This window comes from Python bivittatus, unplaced genomic scaffold (assembly GCF_059951505.1).
Source record: "Python bivittatus isolate LINGU-HERP-01145 unplaced genomic scaffold, Pbiv_v1 ctg000350_np1212, whole genome shotgun sequence".
In the NCBI taxonomy this organism is placed as follows: domain Eukaryota; kingdom Metazoa; phylum Chordata; class Lepidosauria; order Squamata; family Pythonidae; genus Python; species Python bivittatus.
In genome coordinates this window covers 6,042,559-6,067,939 of record NW_028277074.1, presented here as the reverse complement: position 1 = coordinate 6,067,939, position 25,381 = coordinate 6,042,559, and the positions used below count along the sequence as shown (strand labels likewise).

The 25,381-nt window shown below is 35.7% G+C and overlaps 1 protein-coding gene across 1 annotated transcript in view; it reads right to left on the bottom strand.

The window, feature by feature from the left end:
* The window catches only part of PTGFRN (prostaglandin F2 receptor inhibitor), a 92,597-nt gene that overhangs the window by 41,519 nt on the left and 25,697 nt on the right, over window positions 1-25,381 (bottom strand). The window contains exons 2-5 of the mRNA XM_088144542.1: window positions 24,691-25,068; window positions 21,763-22,182; window positions 17,584-17,967; window positions 12,533-12,958 (exon numbers count right to left, since the gene is read on the bottom strand). Of these exons, the coding sequence (XP_088000668.1) occupies window positions 12,533-12,958; window positions 17,584-17,967; window positions 21,763-22,182; window positions 24,691-25,068 (1,608 nt within the window). The remainder of the gene's footprint in view (window positions 1-12,532; window positions 12,959-17,583; window positions 17,968-21,762; window positions 22,183-24,690; window positions 25,069-25,381) is intronic.

The following is a 25,381-nucleotide window of genomic DNA, read 5'->3' as shown; positions in this document are numbered from 1 at the left end:
GCCTTTAAAAACTGCTGGAACTACAACTCATAGGCTTTCCATGAATTCTATAATTTTCAATTCTAACATATCTGGACAGTCTGAGATTGTGGAACAACTAATTGTAAACGTCTGTATGTTTCAAGGTTGTTTGGATTTTATGAGTCACATATGTGAACCAATTTAACACAGGGGTCTTTTAAAAAGAACTTGTGTTTTGCAAACTATGCCTAATAATTACAATCCACATGACTATGAGTCTCCTTTCAGACTGGAATACTGCTTTCAAATTAAAGTTATTACAGTAACTTGATATTTTGAGTGATTTTAACTCAGTCAATTTTAACTGTACAATGCTAAGAGCCCTTGGAAAATATGGCAGTATTAAAATACTGAGTAAATAAAAATAGAATAAACCTTGATTGCTAACCAATTTTTAATTAGTATAAGGTTCATGGCATTGAATTTTCATTGAACTATTGTTTAATATCCAGTTCAGAAATGGTAAATTTTGATCTGCTGTAATTTTTCCTAAGCAAGAAAAATACATTTTTCCCTCCCCCAAACAGGATAAAATAACTGCTTATAAAAAGTAATCAGAGATAAGCAATGCATGCAGTTGTTTGGCTTTAAAATAGTTTGGTTAACTGGTTTGAAATCCTTTTGAACCCATCCTCCAATTTCTATTCTTTTTTCTCTGACCCTCTAAACACTTGTCAATGTTTGTCAAAAGACATAAAATATGATTAAGAGATAGCAGAAGTTTAGCAGTAGAAACTATGACACTCATTTCTGGAAGCAAGCTTGTTCTTAAGATATAGTCTCAATTCACCATTTAGTTCTCAGGTTTATATGCGATCAGTCCCCTGACAAGAACTAAGTATCTACAGTACTTTTGACTTGTCAGTTGAGCATATTACTTTGCATCTCATGGAGCTTTTCATCTCCCAGATGCGGCAAGGCTACCCTTCAAAAATTCCAAGCTTCAGCCCTCAAAATGCACAGTAGCCAAACAGAGAGAAAGTATTCAAAGGGTAGCTGTTTTACTAGCTTAGTGCAATGATGTTAAAACGTCTACTGTTGAGCGTTCCCTTTTAAAAAGATTGTTATAAATATGCAATATACATGAGCTAATGGTAATGTTACTGCTCAGTTGTTCTTTTACTGATTGTCTGTCAATTAGCTGTTTCATGTAAATATTCACATATTTCCCTGATCTGAAATTGTATTTTGCAGTTTGCTGTTTGGTTTGGATGAAAGAATGGGTGCTGCTAAGAAATAGAAGGCTCTTGAAGTTAGAAGGACACAACCTGAGATTTGGGTGACATGGATATTTGTGGTACGATAAAGTCAAGGTTAATGTGGATTTTAAAAATCATTATGTCAGACGTGCCATATTGAGAATATGGAAGAGATACAAATCCAGGCTGTGCCCAAGAACACCTTTGTGGCTCTCAGCACAAGAAGTATTTTATAGATGAGAAATAATAGGCAAAATTTTGTCAAGCGGAATGTAAAATAAAATCAAGAGAAGAACCGGTGGCAGAGGGATATAGTTGTCAATGGTTTTCTTATTTATAGTTACCAGAAAGATTTAAAGTAGATAAAAGAGTTTATAGTTTTGAACACTGTAAGACTAAGTTTGAAACAGAATTGTGGACAACTGATGAACATGTAATTGCTAAAATGCATAAACTTTTATTGAAATTTGAAACAGGAGAATAAGTGAAAAATTGTATGATAAAGTGGGCTAAAATTTTGATTATAATATACAGATGGAAAATGGGAAAATACGTGGTTGAAAGGATTGAAATTTACACTATGTTATAATCTTAAAGAGATTTTTTAATAAAAAATATACAATTGGTATATGTCACCAGAGAAATTGTCTAGAGTGTATAAAGGTGCTTCATATTTATGTTGGAAATGTGAACTAAAGGGACATTTTATCATGTTTGGTGGATGTGTAAAAAAGCTAGAAAATTCTGGATTCAAATACATACACTGATTCAGAGGATTTTAAAGATTAATATACAATTGAAACCAGAGGTTTTTATTTTGGGATTGATGGATAAACAATTGGAAAAAAGTCATGTAACTTTGTTTTTGTACACAATAATTGCAGCGAGATTATCGTCTGCACAAAGATGGAAAGATTTGGCACTACCCACAATGGAGGAATGGTTAGTGAAGATGATGGAACTTACTGAGATGGCTAAATTAACTTCTTTGATCAGAGAAAAGACAAACTCTACATTTATTGCTGACTGGAAACCCGTTATAGGCTTTTTGCATGGAACAGGAAAAAATGATCTTATGAGTTATGGTTCTGATGATTAGATAGGATTGATGAGCTTAGGAGTTATGCTGTAACCATATAGTAAGAGGTAAATTTACAATTGTACTTATAACTGCTGTAAAGATTGGAACCTACTTCTTTGTATCTTTTTCTTTCTTTTTTAGCTTTCTCTTTTATTTCTTTTTCTTTTCTTTTTATTACTTTATTAGTTTGTATTAGTTTTTATCTTCCTTTTAAATTTTTTAAATAAAATTATATTAAAAAATATTCATATTTCTGCACCTTTGTATCAAGTCGACCTATATAAAAGTTCATGCAATTTCTTTATTCACTGTATAAGAGCCTTGTTGTACAGCAAAGTTTATAATGTACCATTTGTTAGAAAATTGTTATTAAAATAGCATTTTCCCTTCATATTGTTTCCAGAATTAGACATTTTTGTCATCTAATTTTTAACTGTGCAAATGCATGCTTGTTCACAAGGAAACCCACATTGTTCTTTACGGGCTAGTAAACAGATGATTGTGTCTTGAACATTATATTATGGTATTCAAACATTAGTCTTCCTTTTCCCCATGACAGCAGTGCCCATTAGTCTCACTTTTCAACTACATAAAAGCTTCTATCCCTTAGCTGATTTAGCTAATAGAAAAATAAGAGCTGATAGCTGTGAAATAAAAAATAGTAAAAAACCTAAAATAAAGATAAAAATTAACCAGTCTAATTTCCAAAAGAAATCTAATATAATACAGGGCAACTGAAAAACACTGTCTGCTAGACCCTACCTGCTTCATCTCATATACCAGGGAGCCCATTAAAAGATTGTCTTGTAAGTATGTCAGTGCTACGCTAAATAGGGCTTTATAGATTAAAAGCAGCACTTTGACTGCAACTGGAAACTTACTGGTAACCAGTGCAGCAACTACAGAACAGGTATTATATACTTACCGAAACTCTGGTTCACTGATATATGGGTAATCACATTCTGAAACAGCTAAAGTTTCCAAATGGCCTGCACAGGCAACCCCATGTCTAGTTCACTGCAGTTATCTAAACAAGTAGTGATAAGTGTATGAGTTACTGTGGCAAGTTACTTTGCATACAGAACGCTTATGTTGGAATATAATATTTAGCGCTCACTTGCATCCATGTAGGAAGGATATCAGAAGCACTTGCTTTAATTTTCAATTTCATTTATCCAAAGCAGGACAGGCTGTAGTCTATGTACGGAAAATCAACTTTTGCAACTTAAAGCTGCAAAAAGCAATTCTGGCTTATTAGGATTAAATATAGTTTGAAATATTATATCTCTTTTTTAAAAACTACCTTATTTTTATTAAGCAACTTGAACTCCTAGAAGGAAATACTTTTTTTCAAAGGAGCTCAAGTTAGCTAATAAAAAAATAACACTTTTAAATAAAAATCCAGCATTTCCTAAAAAAGGAAGACAACTACCAGATGACACTGCAAAGAAGCTTATAGCTGTGCCTTGCTGTTCATATCATCTTGACATCTTGACTCATTCATTATTCTGAAAACACAGAAGAGCTTAAAGCTTGTAAGACTGATAAGAATTCAAATAATGCTTTGAAGTAGTTTAAAGGAGGTCAGAGCCAAAATTCTCAATTGATTAGATTACAGAGCTGTTCACAGGACATGCAGATATGTGCATATACTTTTAATATTGAGTTTTAACCTAAGACACGAAGGTATTCGTAAATTTGGCTAATATACATTTGGCTAAAAAGTGGTACAATCCTAAATTTCTCACCTACAAGGCAGATCAACTCCTCAAGAATCTTTGGATGATGATAATGATGATGATGATGATCCATCAAGTTGGTATAAACAATGATGATGATGATCCATCAAGTTGATATAAACCTAGATAGATTTTCTCCAGGATAACCTTTCCCAACTTGTTCTTCAGGTCGTACAATAGTGTACCCATAAATGCTGTAAATGAGTCCATGCTACTAGTTATCTTTTTTTTCTTTCTTTTAATCATTGCCTATTATTTATTTACATTTATTTAATAAGTTTTAACTTAACCAAATAGCTGCAAAACTTCCTGAAGTTTTCTTTCATTTCACAAGATGAAGCCACTGATCTTTATCCTACCTTATCCTGAACAAAATTTTAATGGCTGTATGTATATATGTATGTATGTATTTTTATATGGGCACTCATCTGGGTGTCAAACAAGGATAAAACATAATTATAAAATCCATATAAAAACAAGAAAAAAGAAAAAAAATTCATTTTTTATGAACCCTATAATTGTCCTCTAATCCCAACATCTGCTGTGTGCATTTGTGTGTGTATTTCTTTTAATTTTTTGGTACCCACACATTCCTGAGTTTCAACACAGCTCAAGTTTACTCCAAGATTTGCCTGGTCTCTTGCTTCTATTAGATCCCTTAGCAGACCTCATTATCATAGATCATGGCACCCTTCTGGACCATTTGTGAAAACAGGGATGAGGAAAACTGTTCTCCTTCCTGACTGGGCCATACCACTCAGTGATGGAGAGGTGGAGCCTTGCGTACTCTGTTGTACAGTGTCAGAGGACTCAGCTCTCTCTCTTCCTCACTGTTCAACATCTACAGGAAACCAACTGAATTCAGAGAGAGAATTCATCTCTTGCCAGGGGATTGTACCCAGTTTACATTGTCACCCTGAGGTGAGCAGGACATGTAATCAAAGTTCTGTTAGGGTCTGGATGGGGAGAGACAAGCTTAGGCTAGGACCCAGCAAGTTAGACCATCTGTTGAATCAGAAGCCTCTGAATTCTCTGAAGAGTAAGTCCATCTTGACTCTAAATAGGATTGTGCTCTCAATAAACAGCAGGCACACAATATGGAGGTTCTAATAGACCCAGAGTTCCTGCTAGAAGAACAGGTGGAAGTTATGGCCAAAAACCTTTGCATAGCTTAGCCTATGTACCAGTAGCAGCCTTTGCTGGAAAAAGCAGCTTTACTGATTTCCAGCTGTGTTCTTTTCACCTCTCATCTAGATTTCTGTAACATGCTCTACATCAAGCTGCAGAATGCTGGTAACTGCATGGGTTCCAGTAATCTTTTGGGTTTGAGTCAAGGTGCCAGTTATTACATGTAAAGCTCTACATGACTCAGGACCTTAGACTTTGTTTTGTTCCTGTCCCCAGTGCTTTTTGTAACATTTTGCCTAATAAAGAATTCTGAGGAACTCAAAATCTTGCAGATTGTACTCAGAATGACTGTAAAACGATGTCCAAAGTTACAATCAGGCAAATATCCCCATGCATATCTCAGAAATTCAGCTACCATTGCTAACGTGTTTAAAAGCCTGCACCGAAGCATAAAATCAGATAAGTGTCAAAATTAGTTCATTCTAGATGCAAATCTTTAGATTAAATGGGAATAGTTTAGTCAAGATTTGCATTTTAACTAGCTGCCTTTACGTCTTTTTAAATGTTAAAACCCGTTCTCTCAGTTTCTTCAGGAACCTCAATGTATTCCCTGAAAGCACAGATAATGTAACTGGTTCAGATTAGATTGCTGTAATCACTTTACAACATGACATATTGAGGGATTGCTACTGAAATATGCAAGTTTATAAAAGCCAATGTTAAGATTCATGAGCAAATAAATAAGGGAAAGGTGAGGAGAAACCTAAAATTGATAAATACTATTACATTTTGAGTAAAATATTCATGGAGGATTTAAGAGTTAATGTTCATCATCCTGTTTGGGCGCTTTGCCCCTTTCTCATATTGTAGAAGTTGGGGGTCCAACACATTGTCCTTTTCTAGTGACACCACCCAGGTGCTCAACTCATTTCATCAAATATTTAGCTCCATGGATATAATGATGTGCTACATGTCCTTAGAGATGAAAAAACTCACTGCGATCAAGTCTCTCCTTTTGTACTTCTTCACACCACAAACTTTGAAGTTTTGTATTACCAGCTATAAGTATACAGTGATTTATCCAATGAAGTATTTTAGCAAACACCCCAAATTTTAACAATTTAAATGATATATGGTACTAATCCAGCATGCAAATCTCTAGGCTTTTGAAGGAAAATTACCACATGCTGGTGCACATGGATATCAACAGCAGATAAGAGAACATGACAGTGCAGGTCAGATAGAAATTTAGACAGTGAATCAAACTTGGGGTCTGTGGCACAAAATATTGGAAGAATTATAATAGGGCTAGCAAACTTTAAGATAGATTATTAACTCTACTCAAAGCCTGGAATATTCAGGGAGCTTCAGAGTATTCCAGTTTAATCATTTTAGCTTCTTTCATCCACTGAAAAAGCAACACATATGTGACTGTGTTAAACAGTACTTCTGATAATTAGAAACATAGTGTGACACAATAAAAGAGCACTTCTAGCAATGTGTTTTCTACTGTTTTGGTTAGTCTGGGATATTTCTTAGCACCAGGGAAATTTTCAAAGAGGAAAGAATAGGTGACCATTCGTAATCTCCAGAACCCACCAAAGAGATGCTTTATTTGGACACAAAGTTTCAAATGAATCATCTCTTCGAAAATGCTTCACAAAGTAACAGTACTATTTCCCCATTTTCAAGACTCAAAGGAAGCAACCATACAGCTTGGCTTCAGCCTATGTCAGAACCTCTCTCTGCCTTCTCCACCTGAGCTTGAATCATACAAGATGCATTGGTAAAGAGTCTCCCAAAATGGGTTGTGGGGAATCCTTCTCTAGACCACTTACCACTTACAAGAGAGGCCTGTAGTGTAGAGAACATTTGTTTATGATACTAGGTTTTCCCAAATGTTCCCCAATTGATAAAAAGGTGAGATAGGCCAGTGGCAGGAAAGGTCAGATCCTTTCATGCAGCTTGTCTTTTCCCCACTATTGTCAGTGGATAAGAGAGACAAATCTTTTCATGCCACTGGTCTCTTGTCACCAGGTTGATGCCAATGGCAAAAAATAACTTTAAAATGATCATCTTCAATAAAAAGCAGGGTTCCTTCCTTTTGTATTTTTTTTTTGTTGTTGAAGAACTTCTAAGGCACAGCCCAAGAGGAAAAAATAAAGAATTTATATATGCAAATGTCTATAAATATTTTTACGCTGGATTACTTGCTATGTGCACTTGGATACCTGAACATACTGCTTGTACTCAGTAGCTTAAGTATTTGTCTTGAATTACTTTACTATGTAACAGGAAATATACCATTCAGCTGCTGCTTCAAAATAATATATGTCCAAAAATAATTTGCAATGTATGGCTTTATCCTAATCTATTTTGTGTAATAGGTAGTTGCTAAAAACTAAAAACATGGTTATGACTGGGGGTTTTCTTTTGCTTCCCAAACTCATTGTGCTCCAAATATCAACTTCTCTGACCTCTTATTAAACACTGTTTATTTATCATTCTTACTCCACTATTCAGGAAAAAAAAAATGCTCTCAAAATACATTACAAGATCAATAGTAATGCAGCCCTTGCCTCAGGCTTACTCTTAAGATGTGATACACAAACAAGAGAGATATGACTGGAGAAAGAAAAAAGGCTTGTTTTACTGAGAGACTGCATTTCAAAATTGTGACAACCTACCCTTCTGAAAGTTGAGAGGTAAAATTCCTTACTCAAAGAGGTAGGTGACAAAATGGGAGATGTGGACGGTTGTCTGTGTGACACAAACACAACAGAATCCAGTGTGACAGTAGCAATTCTTATGAACCATTGTTAGTAAGGCACTAAATAGAGACTTACCACTAGTTCCTGATCTATGACCTTGGTCTAAAAACAAAGATAGATGGAAAGTATATCAGGATATACTTGTAGAATTAGTGATGATTTTCAGAAGACTGGGGTTTGTCAGCAAAATTGGTTATTAAATACCCCTGAAGGTAGAAAACTTAGATAACAGGCAATAGCTTTATGCATACAGAGACTGCATGGAATTGAAATTACTGGGGTTAGAACTGTTCATTTCTATGTGAATATTTTTTAAAAACACTCTGATTGGTGGATTCTAGTAAATATCAAAGCACAGTAGACTGTTAAAAAGCAGAAATCAACCATGCTGTTCTAGAATGCTACATTCTCCTCAACATGCATTATTTATTAGACAAAAAAAATCCCTCCCACAAAGATTTATTTTTGTATCTTCCAGTGCTAAAAATCAAGTAAAAGTATGATAAGGCTGTTTTTAATTATGAAAGGCTATCTGTTCCTCACAAGAGCTCCATGAATGAAGCTCCTCCAGCACACATACTATCACCAATGACATGGGAAGGAGAAAATAACAATAAATAATTAAGTGAACAAGGGCTGAGAAACATGCAAAGGAGGCTCAGTGAAAGGACGAGAAAGAAGCCAGGGAGTTCTTGCACTTTTTTTGGTTATGGGGTTATTTTTATTTCACCTCAGAAGAACACTAACTAGGACATGTAGCAGATTTGTAAGTCACACCTACCTCCTCAAAATTAAGGAGAATACAGTAAAATGTTTACCTCATAGAAATACACCAGGGTTACAAAAGAGAACTTGCCTCCTTTCCTGGCCAAATCTGTTTAGTTTCTGGGTGTACTGTGTACAGGAAGAAGCTTTGTTTTCTGCATGGCTAACACAGAAGGCAGCCAACTGGCCACGGAGGGATAGAGTTACTGGCAAGTCTGGCCATGGAAGGATGAAGATGCCTTAGCTTCTTCCATGTCCAACGCACAAACAGGTGGACTAGAAGAGGAGGCTTAAATATAAAGCTGAAATGTTGTGTTATAGCCTCATTGAACATTTCAGTACTCCAAAATATGACTGTAATTGGCACATAAAACGCAGCATCTTCTGTAAATTTCTAAACAGTACTTGCTTGTACTGTTAAAATGGGGCCAGGTTAGAAGCAAAAAATAGACTTACAAATTTTTTGTTGACATATTACACACTTTACAACTCCGGTTCTCAATTAATGAGAAATTAGCATGATAAATTCACAGCACAAACTCAGGTTCATTTATCTATATGTAAACCCTGGATATACATGGAATGGATAAATATTCAACTTCTGAGATAAGGCCCTTTCCACACCATCGCTGTTTTTACTCCCCAAATCTCCAGAAGTAGTTACAGACTGATACACAGAATCACAGAGATTCTGTCGCTAATATCAAAACACTGGGAATAAGAAGCAAAGAATTTCAATCACTGCCCTAGTTTCTGGTTTAGAAAAGTCCCTCACCCTCACTTCATAGAAGAGGAAACATACATTGCAAGCATTTTATATGCTCTTCCTTCATGTTGCGTGTGCTTGGTTGCATGGCAAAAATCTGAGCTGTTGAACTACAAAGTGATCAAGCCATTTTATGGAAATACTAGTTTGACCAAAACCAGATGTCTTGAAGTGAGATGAGACAGAAATTCTCTCCAGTGACAAAATTCAGCATCCCAAGTTCCAAGTTGTCAAAATGCTTCAAAACATTGCAAAAGACAATACTAGTTTCCCTGAAGTTTCAACTACACCACATCCGAGACAAAAATAAATCTGCTCAACTCTTTAACACTGCTGACACTGGACTTCCGGGGGAGGAATGGTGGACTGAAGACATCTCTGTGAAAGTGGAGTCTATGACCAAGGAACTGGTGAGTAGACTAGTTCCTTGGAACCTCTCTGCATAAGGAGAGGAGGGGAGATTGCCCACATGTGCTCTAGAAAATAGCCATCTTACTCACAACTGCAGTCAGAACCTTTTAAAGGATATTAAGTTTGCTAACCTCACTTTCTAATCACTTTTTGAAATTGCTTATTAGCTACTATTAAGCTATTAGAGACCTTCAGACTGACAAGTTTGAAAACATCAGGTAAGTTTGCCTTCAACCCTGAATGAAAGAAAATTTTAATCATGAGCCTAAGAATTTAAAGAATTTGAAATAAATAGCAAAAAGCTAAATAAGATTTTGATCTTAGAAAGTTATAAGCAGACTAAGGATCCGTATAAATTTGGAATATAGAAACTTTTACAATAAGATTTTGGAATTAATTATAAATAAAAAACAGCTTCTCATGGGAATAGATTTGTTTGGTTTTTGCAAAACGTAACAAAGATAAGTATAAAATTTTAAAAACTGGACATGAGAGGGGACTAAAGATTCTAGGCAGAGGGGGAAAAAGCACAGGTTTACCTTTTGTGTTAATTAACTGGGACCTACAAAATGATACAAAATGTTATAACATTGAAAATATTAAAGGAGTCTTTTGAAGAATGGAGCCAGAAATTAGTAGCCACAATATCAGCAGTGTCAACCATGATATCTGCCTCTATAGACAGACTATGTCCAAAAGATGTTATTGAAGAAATGACAGATGTGGAACAAATGTTATCTGATAAGATAGAGATGGTACCGAAAGTGGATTTACAAATGACAAGCCAAGAGAATGACTTGGAAAAGGATGTCTCCCTGGATATACAAAAGAAACTGGCTGATGTTCTAAAAATCAAAAGGGAAATACAAATGATAAACCAAGAAGTGACCTGGATAAGTTTTTCTCATTGGATTTACAAAACAGGCTTGTTAAAGGCCTGAAGAACTCTGTGTAACGGAATAAAGAAATGAAGAGAAATCAAATCATATAACAATATTTGAATGAATTAAAGATTAAGACTGTTAGAAGGAAAAGGAAGGAATATAAAGTTGGTTTATTTGATCAAGATTAAAACAAGATATGTTGTTCCTTCTAGCACTTTCTGCTGACACCAGGACTGGAAATATGATGTTTCATGGATTGATAAGAGATGGAATACTAAGCCTATTAGTATCAATAAGCCTATTGATAAGAGATGGAATACTGGATGAAGAGATAATTAATTGTAACGTTAGAGGGGGCGAAGAGTCACTAAATTTGTTTATATTTGTTGTAACAAAGACTGGAACTTACTTCTTTACATATTTGCTTTCTCTCTATTATATTCTTACTTTTCTCTTTTTCTTTCCTTTTTACTCTTTCGCTTTTCTTCTCTTTAACTTTAGTTTGTAATAGATTAGGGTTAGGGTTAATATTTATTATTAACATATAAATTATGTTTCAAATTATGTACTTTCAAACTGATACCTGTGGAAGTATCCATAATGAATAGAGAAATCTCATCTTCTTCTTTTCAGTTGCAGGCTATCCAAATGCATTAAAATATATATGTGAGTTGCTTTAAACTGGATTATTCTGTTGCTTAAATTAGAATCACTTAACTTAGTGTCAACGCTCCAAAGTCTTACACTTGTGCTTGAGCTATTCAAATAGAGAAGTACAGAAGGGAATCAGAGACTATTGAATAAAAACTTATATTTTCTTCTTCTGATTTTTTATCAGAAGATTGTAACTAATCTTCTGAAAGAAAAAAGATGGGTTGTAAGTTGTGTATTCAATATGAATACTTTTTAGATAACTAAAACTACCTGGAATACAATAGCACTTTGTTTTCTGCCAGTTAACATGCTATTAGATCAGCTGAAATGTTAAGGAAGGCAAATCACATAACAGAGGCTAGGTTATAATTTTGGTGCTAGGCAAAGGACTTTTATTTCTCTTCAAGAGTCTGCAACAAAAGTAAATTTGCTTTAGCTCTTGAATTTAAGTCTTCACTTTCAGATTTTTCACACTTTAAATCAACAAATGTAACGTTTTAAAAGTTGAAGGAAAAATAGCTGTGTTAGTCTTTTTGAAGCAAAAACAATTGTAATTCTTTAAAGTGTATAAGACTCTCAATCAAATGCATTATACATTTTGTGAACCATTATCAACAAGAGTTTAGATGATCACTATGTTAGTGTTTAAAAAGCTACAAGACTTTATCCTATGTGTCCAGTCTGCTGAATGAGCCTTTTGATATCTAAAAAGAACAAGCATACACTTTTGTCTTGTCCCAATTCTTGTAACACCAGGACATAAGAATTACCTCAAGGCCACTATGTTCTCCAGACTACACAGTCTCCTTAGATATACTTCATGCTGCTTCTCGGTCACTGCTGTAAGATGGTTAAAGAAACAAGGCTTGTATGCTCCTGTATGCTCCTAATAAACTTACCTTAGCTATTTATTATTCTTATTGAATAGCATCCTGCTGGTCATTTGTAAATTTGGCTATTCTGCCTTCTTCATTTCAAAGCTGGCTATGGAAAATGCATATAGAGCTATCGAAAATCTTTATAATTTATTTTTCATTTGAAAATTCCTATAAAGCCACTGAATCATCACCAAGTTGCACTACATGTTAAAAGTCAGAGTTGCAGAAATCCTACCTTGTGTAGACCATAAAATGCTTACAGGCATGGAAGCCACATCCTTGATCTTTATCCAGCTGTTGTTGCGCTGTCTGCTCCATGAAGAAATTACACAATAATAATCTCCTCGATCTGTTTCAGAAGTCCACTGGATTCGTAAGCGGAAGGTGTCTACCCTTGGTTTAGAGAAAATAATTTCTCCATTCTGAGCACGTTGTTTGCTTCTCTCCCCAAGTACTAGTGTCCAATCTGCATCCATAGTGGCCAGAAGTTCATATTCTACCACTTCATCACTGCGTGTGGGCATCCTATAGTACCAGGACACAGTGAAACGAACATTTGTCTCGGTGTTTTGTACCTCCATGATCATACATTCAAGCTCTGTGGGATCCTCTGAAAACAGGGGTGTTTTAGAAGCGTTCAAAAACACATAGTAATTTGGCTCTGTGTAGGTTTTGGAAAAACAGAAAGAAAGCCGAAGTAACAATTAAAAGTATGAAATAGAACCAATACAGAATACAGATCATATTTTCACATACAGCATTATTTTAAACTGCAAAGGTTCTTTAGTATTTCTCTAGTCATTGCATAGTATTTGGATAGAGCCATCAGCTAGCGATGTCAAATTCTTCATGGCATTATTTGGTAGGGACAAACAGAAGGCAGATTCTATAGTACAATTTTATTAATCTGGTTATTTTTTAAAATAATCACACACAAATGCATAAAACATCCTTTCATTTTGGTCAAGAGAAGAAAAAATAAAAATCTGTTTAGAGGCAATTCCTTTATTAAGCCAACTGTCTGTTTCAAAACTGTATACATTTTTAGTTTCCAATTAATTAAGGAGTTGGTGATTAAGTTTGCTATGGAACTTTAAAGCTTTAACACTATCTTGTAAACCTTCAGTTGATTTAATAAATATATTGATTCAATATGTGCAAAAACTTCCATAAAATTCAAAATATTCTGAACTTTGCATTTCAAAATGAGAAATCTGTCTGGGCATTGTATGATACATGCAAGGTAAGAAATCAACATTATGGATTATTATGCCCAGAGTGTATCAGATTTTTTTGCAGAGTTTTAATTTTGCTGTTGACTTCCAATGCCATATTAACAGAGGAAAATACCAACCACACAAGTAAATGTTAGACAGTAGCACACCTTGACTTACTCATGATGCTGAATAGCTCTGAAATAATATGAAGATGCACTAAGTGAATCTAACAACTTTTAAAGTTGAAGTATGTCTGAAATATTGTGGTGATCATATGTTTAAAGGAATTTTGATTCCTCCTACTCTTAGCAACTAAATTCAGATATTAAAGTGGACAAATATGTATGAGGCTCTGGTATAAATCACTAGAGTTGTTGCAGACAATGTTGGAGTTTACTGAACCAGATAGTTTCCAACATGGAAACATGAATAACTGCTTTCTGCTCTGATAAGAATGAGAATAAAGTTGTAGGGAAATGAAGTTTTAGTTAACCGCATCAATATTTGGAAGGTCTATAGAGGTGGATTGCTAGGCAAAGTTTTGACTTTGAGAGTAAAGCTCCAGCTATGCTCTTAACACTGACTCTCCGACTGAGGATTTAGAAGGAAGGAATAAAAGCTTGCTGGATAAGCCTCATTCCTGCACTCTGTCAACTGTCAAAGAACAGCCTTGCTGACAGTTCAGTGACTTAATACCCTGCCAAGCTCTCAAACTTCAATCAAGGAAGAGCAGGAGGCTGCTGATGAAATTTGGATACAATTTATGTATCTCAGATGATGAGAATTCCTCTCCCACTTTACTCACCCCCAGGCAATACAAGGTCATTAAAAAAATACTTTTATCCTTTACCTTCACCTAAACCCAAGTAATAATTGTGATATAAAGAAGCAGAAGTTCCCACTGGCTGTAGACAACATTTCAACAGCAGAATAGAAGTCTCCTGTTTAAGCCAGCTTGAGAGTAAGGAGACTACAAGATAATATTGGAAAGAGAATTATACTGGAAAATAGTTGTACCTCTTTTTAAAAAAAAAAAACTTTTTTTTTTAGATTTTTTATCTCGCCTTTCTTATTTTTTACAAATAACTCAAGGTGGCAAACTTACATAATACTCCTTCCTCCTATTTTTCATACAACAACCCTGTGAGGTGAGTTGGGCTGAGAGAGAGTAACCCCGTTGTATGCAGCCAAGTGGATTAGCCAGCAGAGAGAGAGCATGAAATGCTCCATCTTTCCACTGTGCCCACACAGAAACCAGCAGACCTCCAGAGAAGTTTCCTTCTTTTCTGTGCACTACTAAAATGTGGAGAGTTGCTGCATAAAGGCTAGAATGCCTTGCTTCTCCAACTGTCAGTAAGACAGCAAGGCTACCTCTGTTTTAAGAATTTGCAGTCTTCATATGATAGCCTCTAAGTACTGTTGTATTTAGTGTGAAGTATGCCTTCTACATGAGAAAAGAGGGACAAACTTATTCTCTTATCTCCATGTACATTAAAAAAAAGAGAGAGGGAAATTAGGTCATTTTCCTTTTTGGATCTCTCCTTCAAATCTTATTTATTTATTTATCATTTCAGTTTCAAGATTCTGAGAGGCTTACAATTAAATATCAAAAAGAGTACAACATATATCAAAGAAAAAGAATACAGTGGACAGTGGACTGAAAGACAGAACCAAAACCTAAATTTTAAAATTTGCTTAACTCATTTTTCTTTCACTAACCTTAAACCTATTAGATAGTAGAAGGATTTGCACATAATGTGGCTAGTTATTTTGGCATTTATTTATTTGTTAGATTTACATCCTGCCTTCCTTCCAGAAAATGAAGATAACATACATAATACTCCATATATATAACACTCCATCAACCAATTTTTCCCATAATATTTTCTGAGGTAGGTTGAACTAAAAGAAGGTTGCTGGCCAAAAGCTGCCAGTGAGCTTCTATGGCTGAAAGTGGACTTGAACCTGGGTCTCCCCACTCCTAGTCCAACATCTTAATCACTGCACCAGACTAGTGCAGTATTATATGCAAAGCTATTCCTAGAAATAAGATATAACATACAAATCCTGGATGAGTTCATCAGACACCATGCTAAATCAGAATCAACTACCCACATTACAATTTAGCATCACAAATCTTAGTGAACTTAAATGAGATGTTCTTACAAGTAAATACAACTAATTACACAAATACTACTGGACTGTCTTAAGGTATCTTGGACATTAGTGCAAGAGCCAGTCCAGTCCAGCTTTGTCCTTTCACTGTTTCAAAAGTTGTCAGGAATCATCTGGCTTATAACTGCAAAGTAAAAATGAAGAAACTTGATTTTTTAAATTATTCTAGAAGAAATGCTGGTATATCAAGGAAAACTTTACAGAACCACATGGTCTTTACTAAAGTATGTATGCGTTTCAGTATTTCTTCTGCTTGAATGTTATTTTTTTAGAATATTTGCAGAAAAAAGCAGGATTTCAGCAGCTTAACAGTCCAGTTCAGGAAGTATAATAAAAATTATTAAAAACACAGTATTCGTATAGTTACAGCAAAATACTGAAACTAGAAAAGTAAAAACAATGGAGGTTTTTGGCTATACAAGTTTGAGATTCACCCAATTTTCTTTTTATACTGTGTAATACCACTTTGCATTTCTGTTTCATCAAATATCAGAAACAGATTTCAAGAACTATATGAATTGGAATGAAAACGTAGTTTCATTCCAAGATGAAAACCCCTAATGGAAGACTAAATTGGAAAATAATATCTGCCTTTTCTTACACTATGTTTCATTATCCAAGGATAAAATAACATATAAGCAACTTAGAGACAGGAAAGTGTCAAGACAAACAATTGACTAGACTGGTTGAGATCTAGTCTACCATGTGAAATTGGCACAAGATACTATCTACTGTTGAATAATTTGCAGATATTCTATAATCTTGGTCTCTCTAAACATGAATTAGTAAAATTGAACTCCAAACATTTGAAAAATACAAGATGCTGATTGTGATAAAGATACAAATGAAACTAAATGAATAACTTTTACTCCCAAATATCTCTGAACCTGAACTGAAAAAATGCTGCTGAGAACAGCATAAATGAGAAACAGAAGGAAACAGCTATCATTCATTCATTCATATGTATATATGTATGAAATAAATAATCTCTTTCCCAGCTACATTGCTATAAAGGTGTGATTAAATTAACTATTGAAATATGTGTCTCCAAAACATGGCCTAACCTATCGTTCCTTTGTTTGTAGAGAGGTTTTTAATGCTGTTGATTCAAAGACAAAGAGCACTAAGTGATAGTAAGAGTTAATCAATTTCAAAAGGTAGAGATGTAATTCAAGCAAAAAATGTAATTTAGATGCATTTATGTGCTGCTTTCTATATCACAGTAATAGTTAAGTGACTGTTGATTATGAACTGCTAGAAAATTTCAATAGTTTAAAACATTATTACAATTATTCATTTTCAGATCTCCCACCTCAATTGGACATCTCTAGGCAGCTTATAAACCCAAATTGTAAAACAATAAAAATTAAAAAAAACCCATAACTCCTCATCATAACACTCATAAAAGAAATCAATACAAAATTAAAATAAACATAACCAATGAGATGCAAGCAAAGCACAGATGTTTATCTTCAAATGTTTCTCATATCATCCATGTTTTGATATGGACACCTTTTTTCCAATCTAAACATTAGAAAAAAAACTGTCACCACTGAATGGCCTATCTTTTTTAAAACTGTGAAATGAACACAGAAAAAGAAATTAATCAATTATTATAGCATAATGGTTGGCCAGCTAATACCTCCAGATGTTTAATTCCCATTAAAATCAAATAATAACTCTGTCATCATTTTCCACAGAAGGTACACCCCAATATTCAGAGAGCATCCAAATGAATATAGGCCAGATATGAATCAAAAAGAAAACATCTAGGAATAATGAAAGCTACTTCCAAGCTGTTGCCAAGAACAAGAACTTCTATGCAGTACCCATACAGAGACCAGTAGCTAAGCTTAACTCAAAAGCTTGTTTACCTTCATATCCAATTACTCACCCAATGTCACCACTTCCACAGTGACTGGTACTGATGTCTTCTCTACTACCTTGTGCCAGCTGCCATTGTGTTGTGGCACCCAAAGAGCTGCTTGACAGTAGTAGTAGCCAGAGTTTTCAGTGCCTACATCATGCACCAATAGGTGGTAATTGCTTCGATCTACATGACTGGGGCTGATGAAGGTAGAATCACTAATTACCAAATCACGGTCTGCACTCAGCAAAACCTGAGCCTCTGCCATGGTGTCATCTGGAGATTCACTGAAGTACCATGTGATTTCTGTTTGGAAAATACCACTTCTATCTGTTGTAAAGTTGCAGGTAAGTTCAAAGGAATCTCGTTCCATCACAGATATATTGCTTTTGGTAATGAACACATCTAAAGCTGAAGAATTGGAGTAGGGGATAGAGGAGACAAGACCAAGGATTACTGTTAACTTCCAAGTGTTACTCGACTTCTAGTTCAGCAACTGTATTCCTGTCAGTTTGTACAAGTGCATATAATTAGTGACATACACATTAGTATTCATAGGCAAACAGATATGTATTGCTTGTCTAGAGTATACAAAAGGCAATCTTGATTGAGCCTGAAGCAACCTGATGAAACACAAATTGATCAGTTTGCCACAACCACAAATGCATGTGTAAAAAATGGATGAAATACTGAAGAAAAGAGCCACCTTGCCAACCATTAACCACAGGGGTGGCTTTGCAGTTTTGTGGCAATCTCTGACCCATGAAATATTTTGCACATAGAAATAATTCAACTGATTCAACTAAATACCAACTTATCTTATAACCTGAGAGTCTTCAATCAGTGAAAAAATTGAAACTGAAAAGAAGTTGGCTATTTCAAGAAAACAACAATTTGAAATGTTTCTCCAAATCAACCACAAAAGTACTTACAAAAAATAAAAGTCCCCAGATGTGAATATTATTGAAAATCTGTGGAGAGGTTCAAACATAGTGTGCATGCAAAGAGACTGAAGAATATTTCTGAACTAAAAGAATGAGAAATAATGCCAAAAGCAAGAATAGACGTCTCAGTTAGCTACAGGAAATATCTGGAACCTGTTATTTCTACAAAAAGGTTTAGGCTTTTGTACTTACTGTATTCACAGTTTTAGTCTGAATCTGTAAACAACTGTATATAAACACTAAGCATGCATTCCAAGTTGCATAAAAAATTGTGTTTAACTTTGTACCATGTAGAGGCTGTATCAGCTTCTGTTCATTTAGTGATTCATGAAACATTTAATTTTATCAGGGTGCCTAAACGTTTGCATGAAACTGAATGAGCTTGGAGGACAACAATGCAAATTTTGCAAACATCATCATTAAACCAAACCTGTACTTGAAATCATAAATGTTCTATGATATTTAAAAGATTACAACCATTTTCTGTGCATACTTCTAAATATGTCATCATCTGACTTGCCAAGAAACCAACTTGCTTAATTCTTCACCACACAAAATGAAAGCTGTCTATTGTTCCATGTTGCTGTTTGAATCATGGAAGACTGTATTGGCCCTTTATTACAGTACTGAATGTATACACTAACCTCCTGACCAAGAACAATGCTTAAATTATTTATGAAGAAATATAGTACCAAATAAAAAAGTTAAAAACAGAAAAAATGTAATTAAGATACCACTAAAATATCGGCATAGTAGACCTCACCCAAAATAATTAAAAGTTCAGCCCAGCAGCCAGTCCTGTTAGTCATAGAATGTCTGCCTAGATACAAATGCCTCCCAGGGAAGGATAAAATAAAAGCAGCTAGCCTGAACTCTTTTAGGGCGGAGTCCCAAAGCTTAGTAAATTTCGTAACAGAGATTATTCTCCTGCAGCTCTTAAAATATGAAACAGTTAATCTCAATTGAACTTTTAGGTAAAATATTTTTTGGAGAAAAACAGAATTAAACTCAAAGTGAGGACATTTTGAATTTGTGCCATACCAATTCACAGAATTATACAGTCACGGGGTTGTAAGGGACCCCAGACGTCTTCTAGACCAGCCCCCTGCCCAAGGCAGGAATCCTCAGCACATCCCAAGCAAAAGGCTGCCCAACCTGTGTTTAAAAACCTCCAGTGATTGAGCACCCATGCTCTTTTACTGTTTAACAACAATTGCAGTCAAGAAATCCTTCCCTATATCCTTCGAAAGTCTTTTTATATCTTTTTCCTTATACAGTCAGGTCCAGAAATATTGGGACATCGACACAATTCTAACATCTTTGGCTCTATACACCACCACAATGGATTTGGAATGAAACAAACACAATGTGCGTTAACTGCAGACTGTCAGCTTTAATTTGAGGGTATGTACATCCAACTCAGGTGAACGGTGTAGGAATTACAACAGTTTGCATATGTGCCTCCCACTTGTTAAGGGACCAAAATTAATGGGACAATTGGCTTCTCAGCTGTTCCATGGCCAGGTGTGTGATATCCCCTCAGTACCCCAATTACAATGTGCAGATAAAAGGCCCAGAGTTCGTTTCAAGTGTGCTATTTGCATTTGGAATCTGTTGCTGTCAACTCTCAAGATGAGATCCAAAGAGCTGTCACTATCAGTGAAGCAAGCCATCATTAGGCTGAAGAAACAAAACAAACCCATCAGAGAGGTAGCAAGAACATTAGGCGTGGCCAAAACAACTGTTTGGAACATTCTCAAAAAGAAGGAACGCACCGGTGAGCTCAGCAACACCAAAAGACCCAGGAGACAACGGAAAACAACTGTGGTGGATGACCGAAGAATCCTTTCCCTGGTGAAGAAAACACCCTTCACAACAGGTGGCCAGATCAAGAACACTCTCCAGGAGGTAGGTGTATGTGTGTCAAAGTCAACAATCAAAAGAAGACTTAACCAGAGTGAATACAGAGGGTTCACCACAAGATGTAAACCATTGGTGAGCCTCAAAAACAGGAAGGCCAGATTAGAGTTTGCCAAATGACATCTAAAAAAGCCTTCACAGTTCTGGAACAACATCCTATGGACAGATGAGACCAAGATCAACTTGTACCAGAGTGATGGGAAGAGAAGAGTATGGAGAAGTAAAGGAACTGCTCATGATCCTAAGCATACCACCTCATCAGTGAAGCATGGTGGTGGTAGTGTCATGGCATGGGAATGTATGGCTGCCAATGGAACTGGTTCTCTTGTATTTATTGATGATGTGACTGCTGACAAAAGCAGCAGGATGAATTCTGCAGTGTTTTGGGCAATATTATTTGCTCACATTCAGCCAAATGCTGCAGAATGCATTGGACGGCGCTTCACAGTACAGATGGACAATGACCCAAAGCATACTGCAAAAGCAACCAAAGAGTTTTTGAAGGGTCAGAAGTGGAATGTTATGCAATGGCCAAGTCAATCACCTGACCTGAATCCCACTGAGCATGCATTTCACTTGCTGAAGACAAAACTGAAGGGAAAATGCCCCAAGAACAAGCAGGAACTGAAGACAGTTGCAGTAGAGGCCTGGCAGAGCATCACCAGGGATGAAACCCAGCGTCTGGTGATGTCTATGCGTTCCAGACTTCAGGCTGTGATTGACTGCAACAGATTTGCAACCAAGTATTAAAATGGGAAAGTTTGATGTATGATTATTATTCTGTCCCATTACTTTTGGTCCCTTAACAAGTGGGAGGCACATATGCAAACTGTTGTAATTCCTACACCGTTCACCTGAGTTGGATGTACATACCCTCAAATTAAAGCTGACAGTCTGCAGTTAACGCACATTGTGTTTGTTTCATTCCAAATCCATTGTGGTGGTGTATAGAGCCAAAGATGTTAGAATTGTGTCGATGTCCCAATATTTCTGGACCTGACTGTATATTCCTCTATAGGAAAAGTAAAAAACCTAACTTAACAGCAAGTAAGACTTACAATAAAAATGTGATCATAAAGTAAAATGAATCAAAGAACATTCCAATATGTTATTTTTTTTCCTACTGTGTATCCTTCATGTTTAATATTCAGTTTGGACTGCGATTTCATGGCACATGAAACACCAATAAGACAGTGAGCACTATTAGTACATTACACCATCCTAAGCTATGCAGGAAGCAGTCGTCATGACTTTTCAATCAGTGCCAATTTTTCATCCTGTGACTGTATATTATATACCATATCTATTGTATTACTACAGCAAAAATGAGTATTGCACTTACATGTTGGTTTCACTACCAAATTTACTACATCAGCAGTCTTCTCTTGGATCTTTTGCCATGAACCATCTGCACCTTTAACCCACTCACTCACTCGACACCTATAGGCACCTTCATCTGTTGGAAGAGCTTGGGACACAGACAGGCTGTAAATGTCATTAGCCATAGCATCTAAGCGCACGTCCCCATTGATATAGCGGTCATTGTACTCTAAGCCAGTCCGGAACTTGCCCTCATGTGTCAGGGAAAGGATTTCTTGCCAGGCATGGTCACTCTTGAATTCCCAAGACACTTGCAGATGGGTGTGTTCGGTTGAATTGGTAGAAGCTGAGCAACGTAACTGAAATGCATCTCCTTCTGATATGTTCCAAGTTGATGAAGAGTAGAGGTTTGATCCACTAACACTTAAGCCATCTGCAATCACTATTTAGAAAAAAAGAGAATCATCAAGCATGCAGATTATAATAGATGGCTTTCCATAAAAATTATTCTGAAACTGTCAAGCTGTGGATAGCTTGTCATAAAAGGAATGACTAATTGCGCTAATGAATATGCTGAAACCAAACAAATAAGTCATGTCACAAAACATAAACAAGATGGAGTTTCAAATACCACACTCTTCTCCTCCATTCAATCTTTTGAGCACTACAAATGCCACAAATTCCATTTCCAAGTACCAATTTCAAGTATGTGGACATTTATTTATTCATTTGATTTATATAGTCGCCCATCTCAGTTTTACATGACTCTAGGCAGAGTCACTGGATATGCTGCATGGCACTGACAGTGTAGTATATTGGTTAAAGTGCTGTATTAAGGACAACACTAATTAACTGAGTTCAGTGGATGAATTTGGGCCAGTCACACAAAGAACAATCACATAGTTACTGTTGTAGGAATAAAATGAGGGGAAGCCCTACATACATTGCCTTAGACTCCTGAAAAAGATAGTTGCTGTATTCATATGTTTTAAATGTTAAAATATCTTGGCCATTTAATGTTATTAGAGCTTCATGTGGGTCCTGCTAATGTATAAAGAGAATCTGAGTGTACAAGTAACACTGAACTTCTCTACCTGTTTCATTTATTTCATTAACAAACTTATCCAACATAAGTTGTCTCAGTGAGAAAAAGTAATTGCTCCCCTCCCACAATTCAGTAACCAGTTCTATGACCTTAATCTGCAATAACTGCATCAAAACACTTCCTATAACTGGTGAACAGTCTCTTGCATTGTTGGATAGGAATTGTGGCCTATTCCTCCATGAGGAACTGCTTCAACTTTGTAACATTTGGAGATTTATTAGTGTGAAAAAATAATTCTCTCTCTAGTTCAATCAATACAGTTTAAGGGATAATTAGGCCCAGAGTTAGGGTTGTGTGAATGCTTCATTAAACATTCAGGGATGATTTGGGCCAGCCCTACCCTATAAAAATTTCACAGATTTTGGCTCACCTCATCACAGTGAGTTTCTTACGACTCATACTCTAGAGGAATAGCATGTCCAAGTAAAAAAACATTTATGAAGACCTCTGTAAAATATCATTGATACTATGACATTAAAAACCATTCCTAAATATCTGGGATTATATTGATCCATAGCAGCAAGAGTCCATTTGGGTCAATAGTGAATCTTCCCAAGAGTGCCTGTCAAAATTATCTGAAAGCACAATATGAAATTATCCAGGAAGTCACAGCATCCAGAGATTTGCAGACCTCTGTTGCCTTTGCTAAAGTCAGTGTTCATGACTTCAGAAAAACACAAAGTAAAAATGAGATTTATCAGAGAATTAAAAGCAGAGGGCATGCGTCACTAATAACACTGATGTTCACATCTCAAGCATGCCAAGAAACACCTGGATGACCCTCCAAGACTTCTAAATATTTTATGGACAGGTGAACTAAACATGGAAGTTTTCAGCTATGAGGATATTGCTATGTCTAGTGGAAATCAAATACTGCATTCCACAATAAGAAAATCATGCCAAGTGTCAAACACCGGTAGTGTTAAGGCTTGGGGAAGCTTTGCTGCCTTGGGACCTGGGTGTCTACCCATCACTGAAGGAAGAAGGAATTCTGTTTCGTATTGAGAATTCTACAGATGAATAACAGAACACTTGCCTGACAACTGAAATGCAGTGGGCCATGTAGCGATTATCCCAAGTATAAAACAAGTCTACAAGAAAATAGATGAAGAACAAATTCACTGTTTCAGGGGAACCAAACCAAGGCCTATATATATACATAAATGAGGAGGACTTGAAATGAACAGTTCATGATATAAATTGAGGTTGAAGAGGTTTGCCATGAAAGAATGGCTCAAAATATTTATTCCATGATGGGACAGACTGATAACCAATCACAGGAAGCATTTGGTTACAACCATTTATTGAATCTAAGGAGGCAATCACTTTTCCATACCGGCACATTGCATAATAGATTACTCTGTATATGACATAAATCAAACAAGCACCATATTTTGTGTTATTTATATACTAGGACTGCCGTTTATACATATAATTGTATTCAAACCTTTAGGCAACCATGGGCAAAGGTTGCTGAATGAATGAATCCCTAAGTAAACAAAGACACAACTTCTACATAGTACAAAGCTAAACGTGACATCTTTTTGCAAATCTGATTGCACACTTCCTATTTATATATAGTACTAAGCATAAACATTTGGAGAAAGATGTCCTGTTTAATTTTGCACCATGTAGAGGTCATTAGCTTCTGTTGACTTTGGTATTCCTTGTGGAATACTGTGTGAAATGTCTTGGGTATAAAATATAAATGGTCTATGAAGAGATTTTAAATTTATATACGGTATATGCTTTATAAATGTACACATCACCATCCAAAAAGTGATATTTTTTAAAATTACACTAAACTCGCTACCAATTGTAAATACCCTCACCCTGTAGAAGTACCTTTAACTTCAACTACGTCATTGTAATTTCCCTGGAAGACAGCGTCTGTGCTTGGTGTAGTGCATCGATACATCCCTTGATCAGTAGGACGAATATTTCCAATCACAAATTCCACAGCACTGTTGCTATTTCGCCTTAATGTGATTTCTTTTCTACTAACCCGATCTTGATATTCCTGAGACATAAACCAAGGGTCCCAGGTACTCAATATATGTACAAACTTAGAGTCCTGACCAAGATTTGTAGAGAACTCCCAATCAAAGTTCTGCTCACTAGGTCCATCGTACTGACTAACATTACATGGAATCACCACTTCAGTTCCCTCAACTCGTATTAGTGGTCCTTCAGGCACCTTCACAATACGACCATGGCAGGAAACTGAAAGAAAAAAAAATTGTGAATTAAAAAATTAACATTTAAGAAGATGCAGAAAAGTAAAATAAATACTACTGCATGACATCTAACAGAGGTCATACATTTGTTGGAGAACTGGGAGACAAAGAGTGTCAGGATGTATGCATGCATACATAAGTACACACACACACCCCAATATAACAATCAGGAAAGCTTTAATAAGTATATATATTTTTATGTGATTTGTAAACGCACATGAAGCGCAAAAAAGGACAAAAAATGAAGTTGAAAAGGTTATCCTGAAAGATATAATCCTTCATTGCAGTAATTTAAGTTA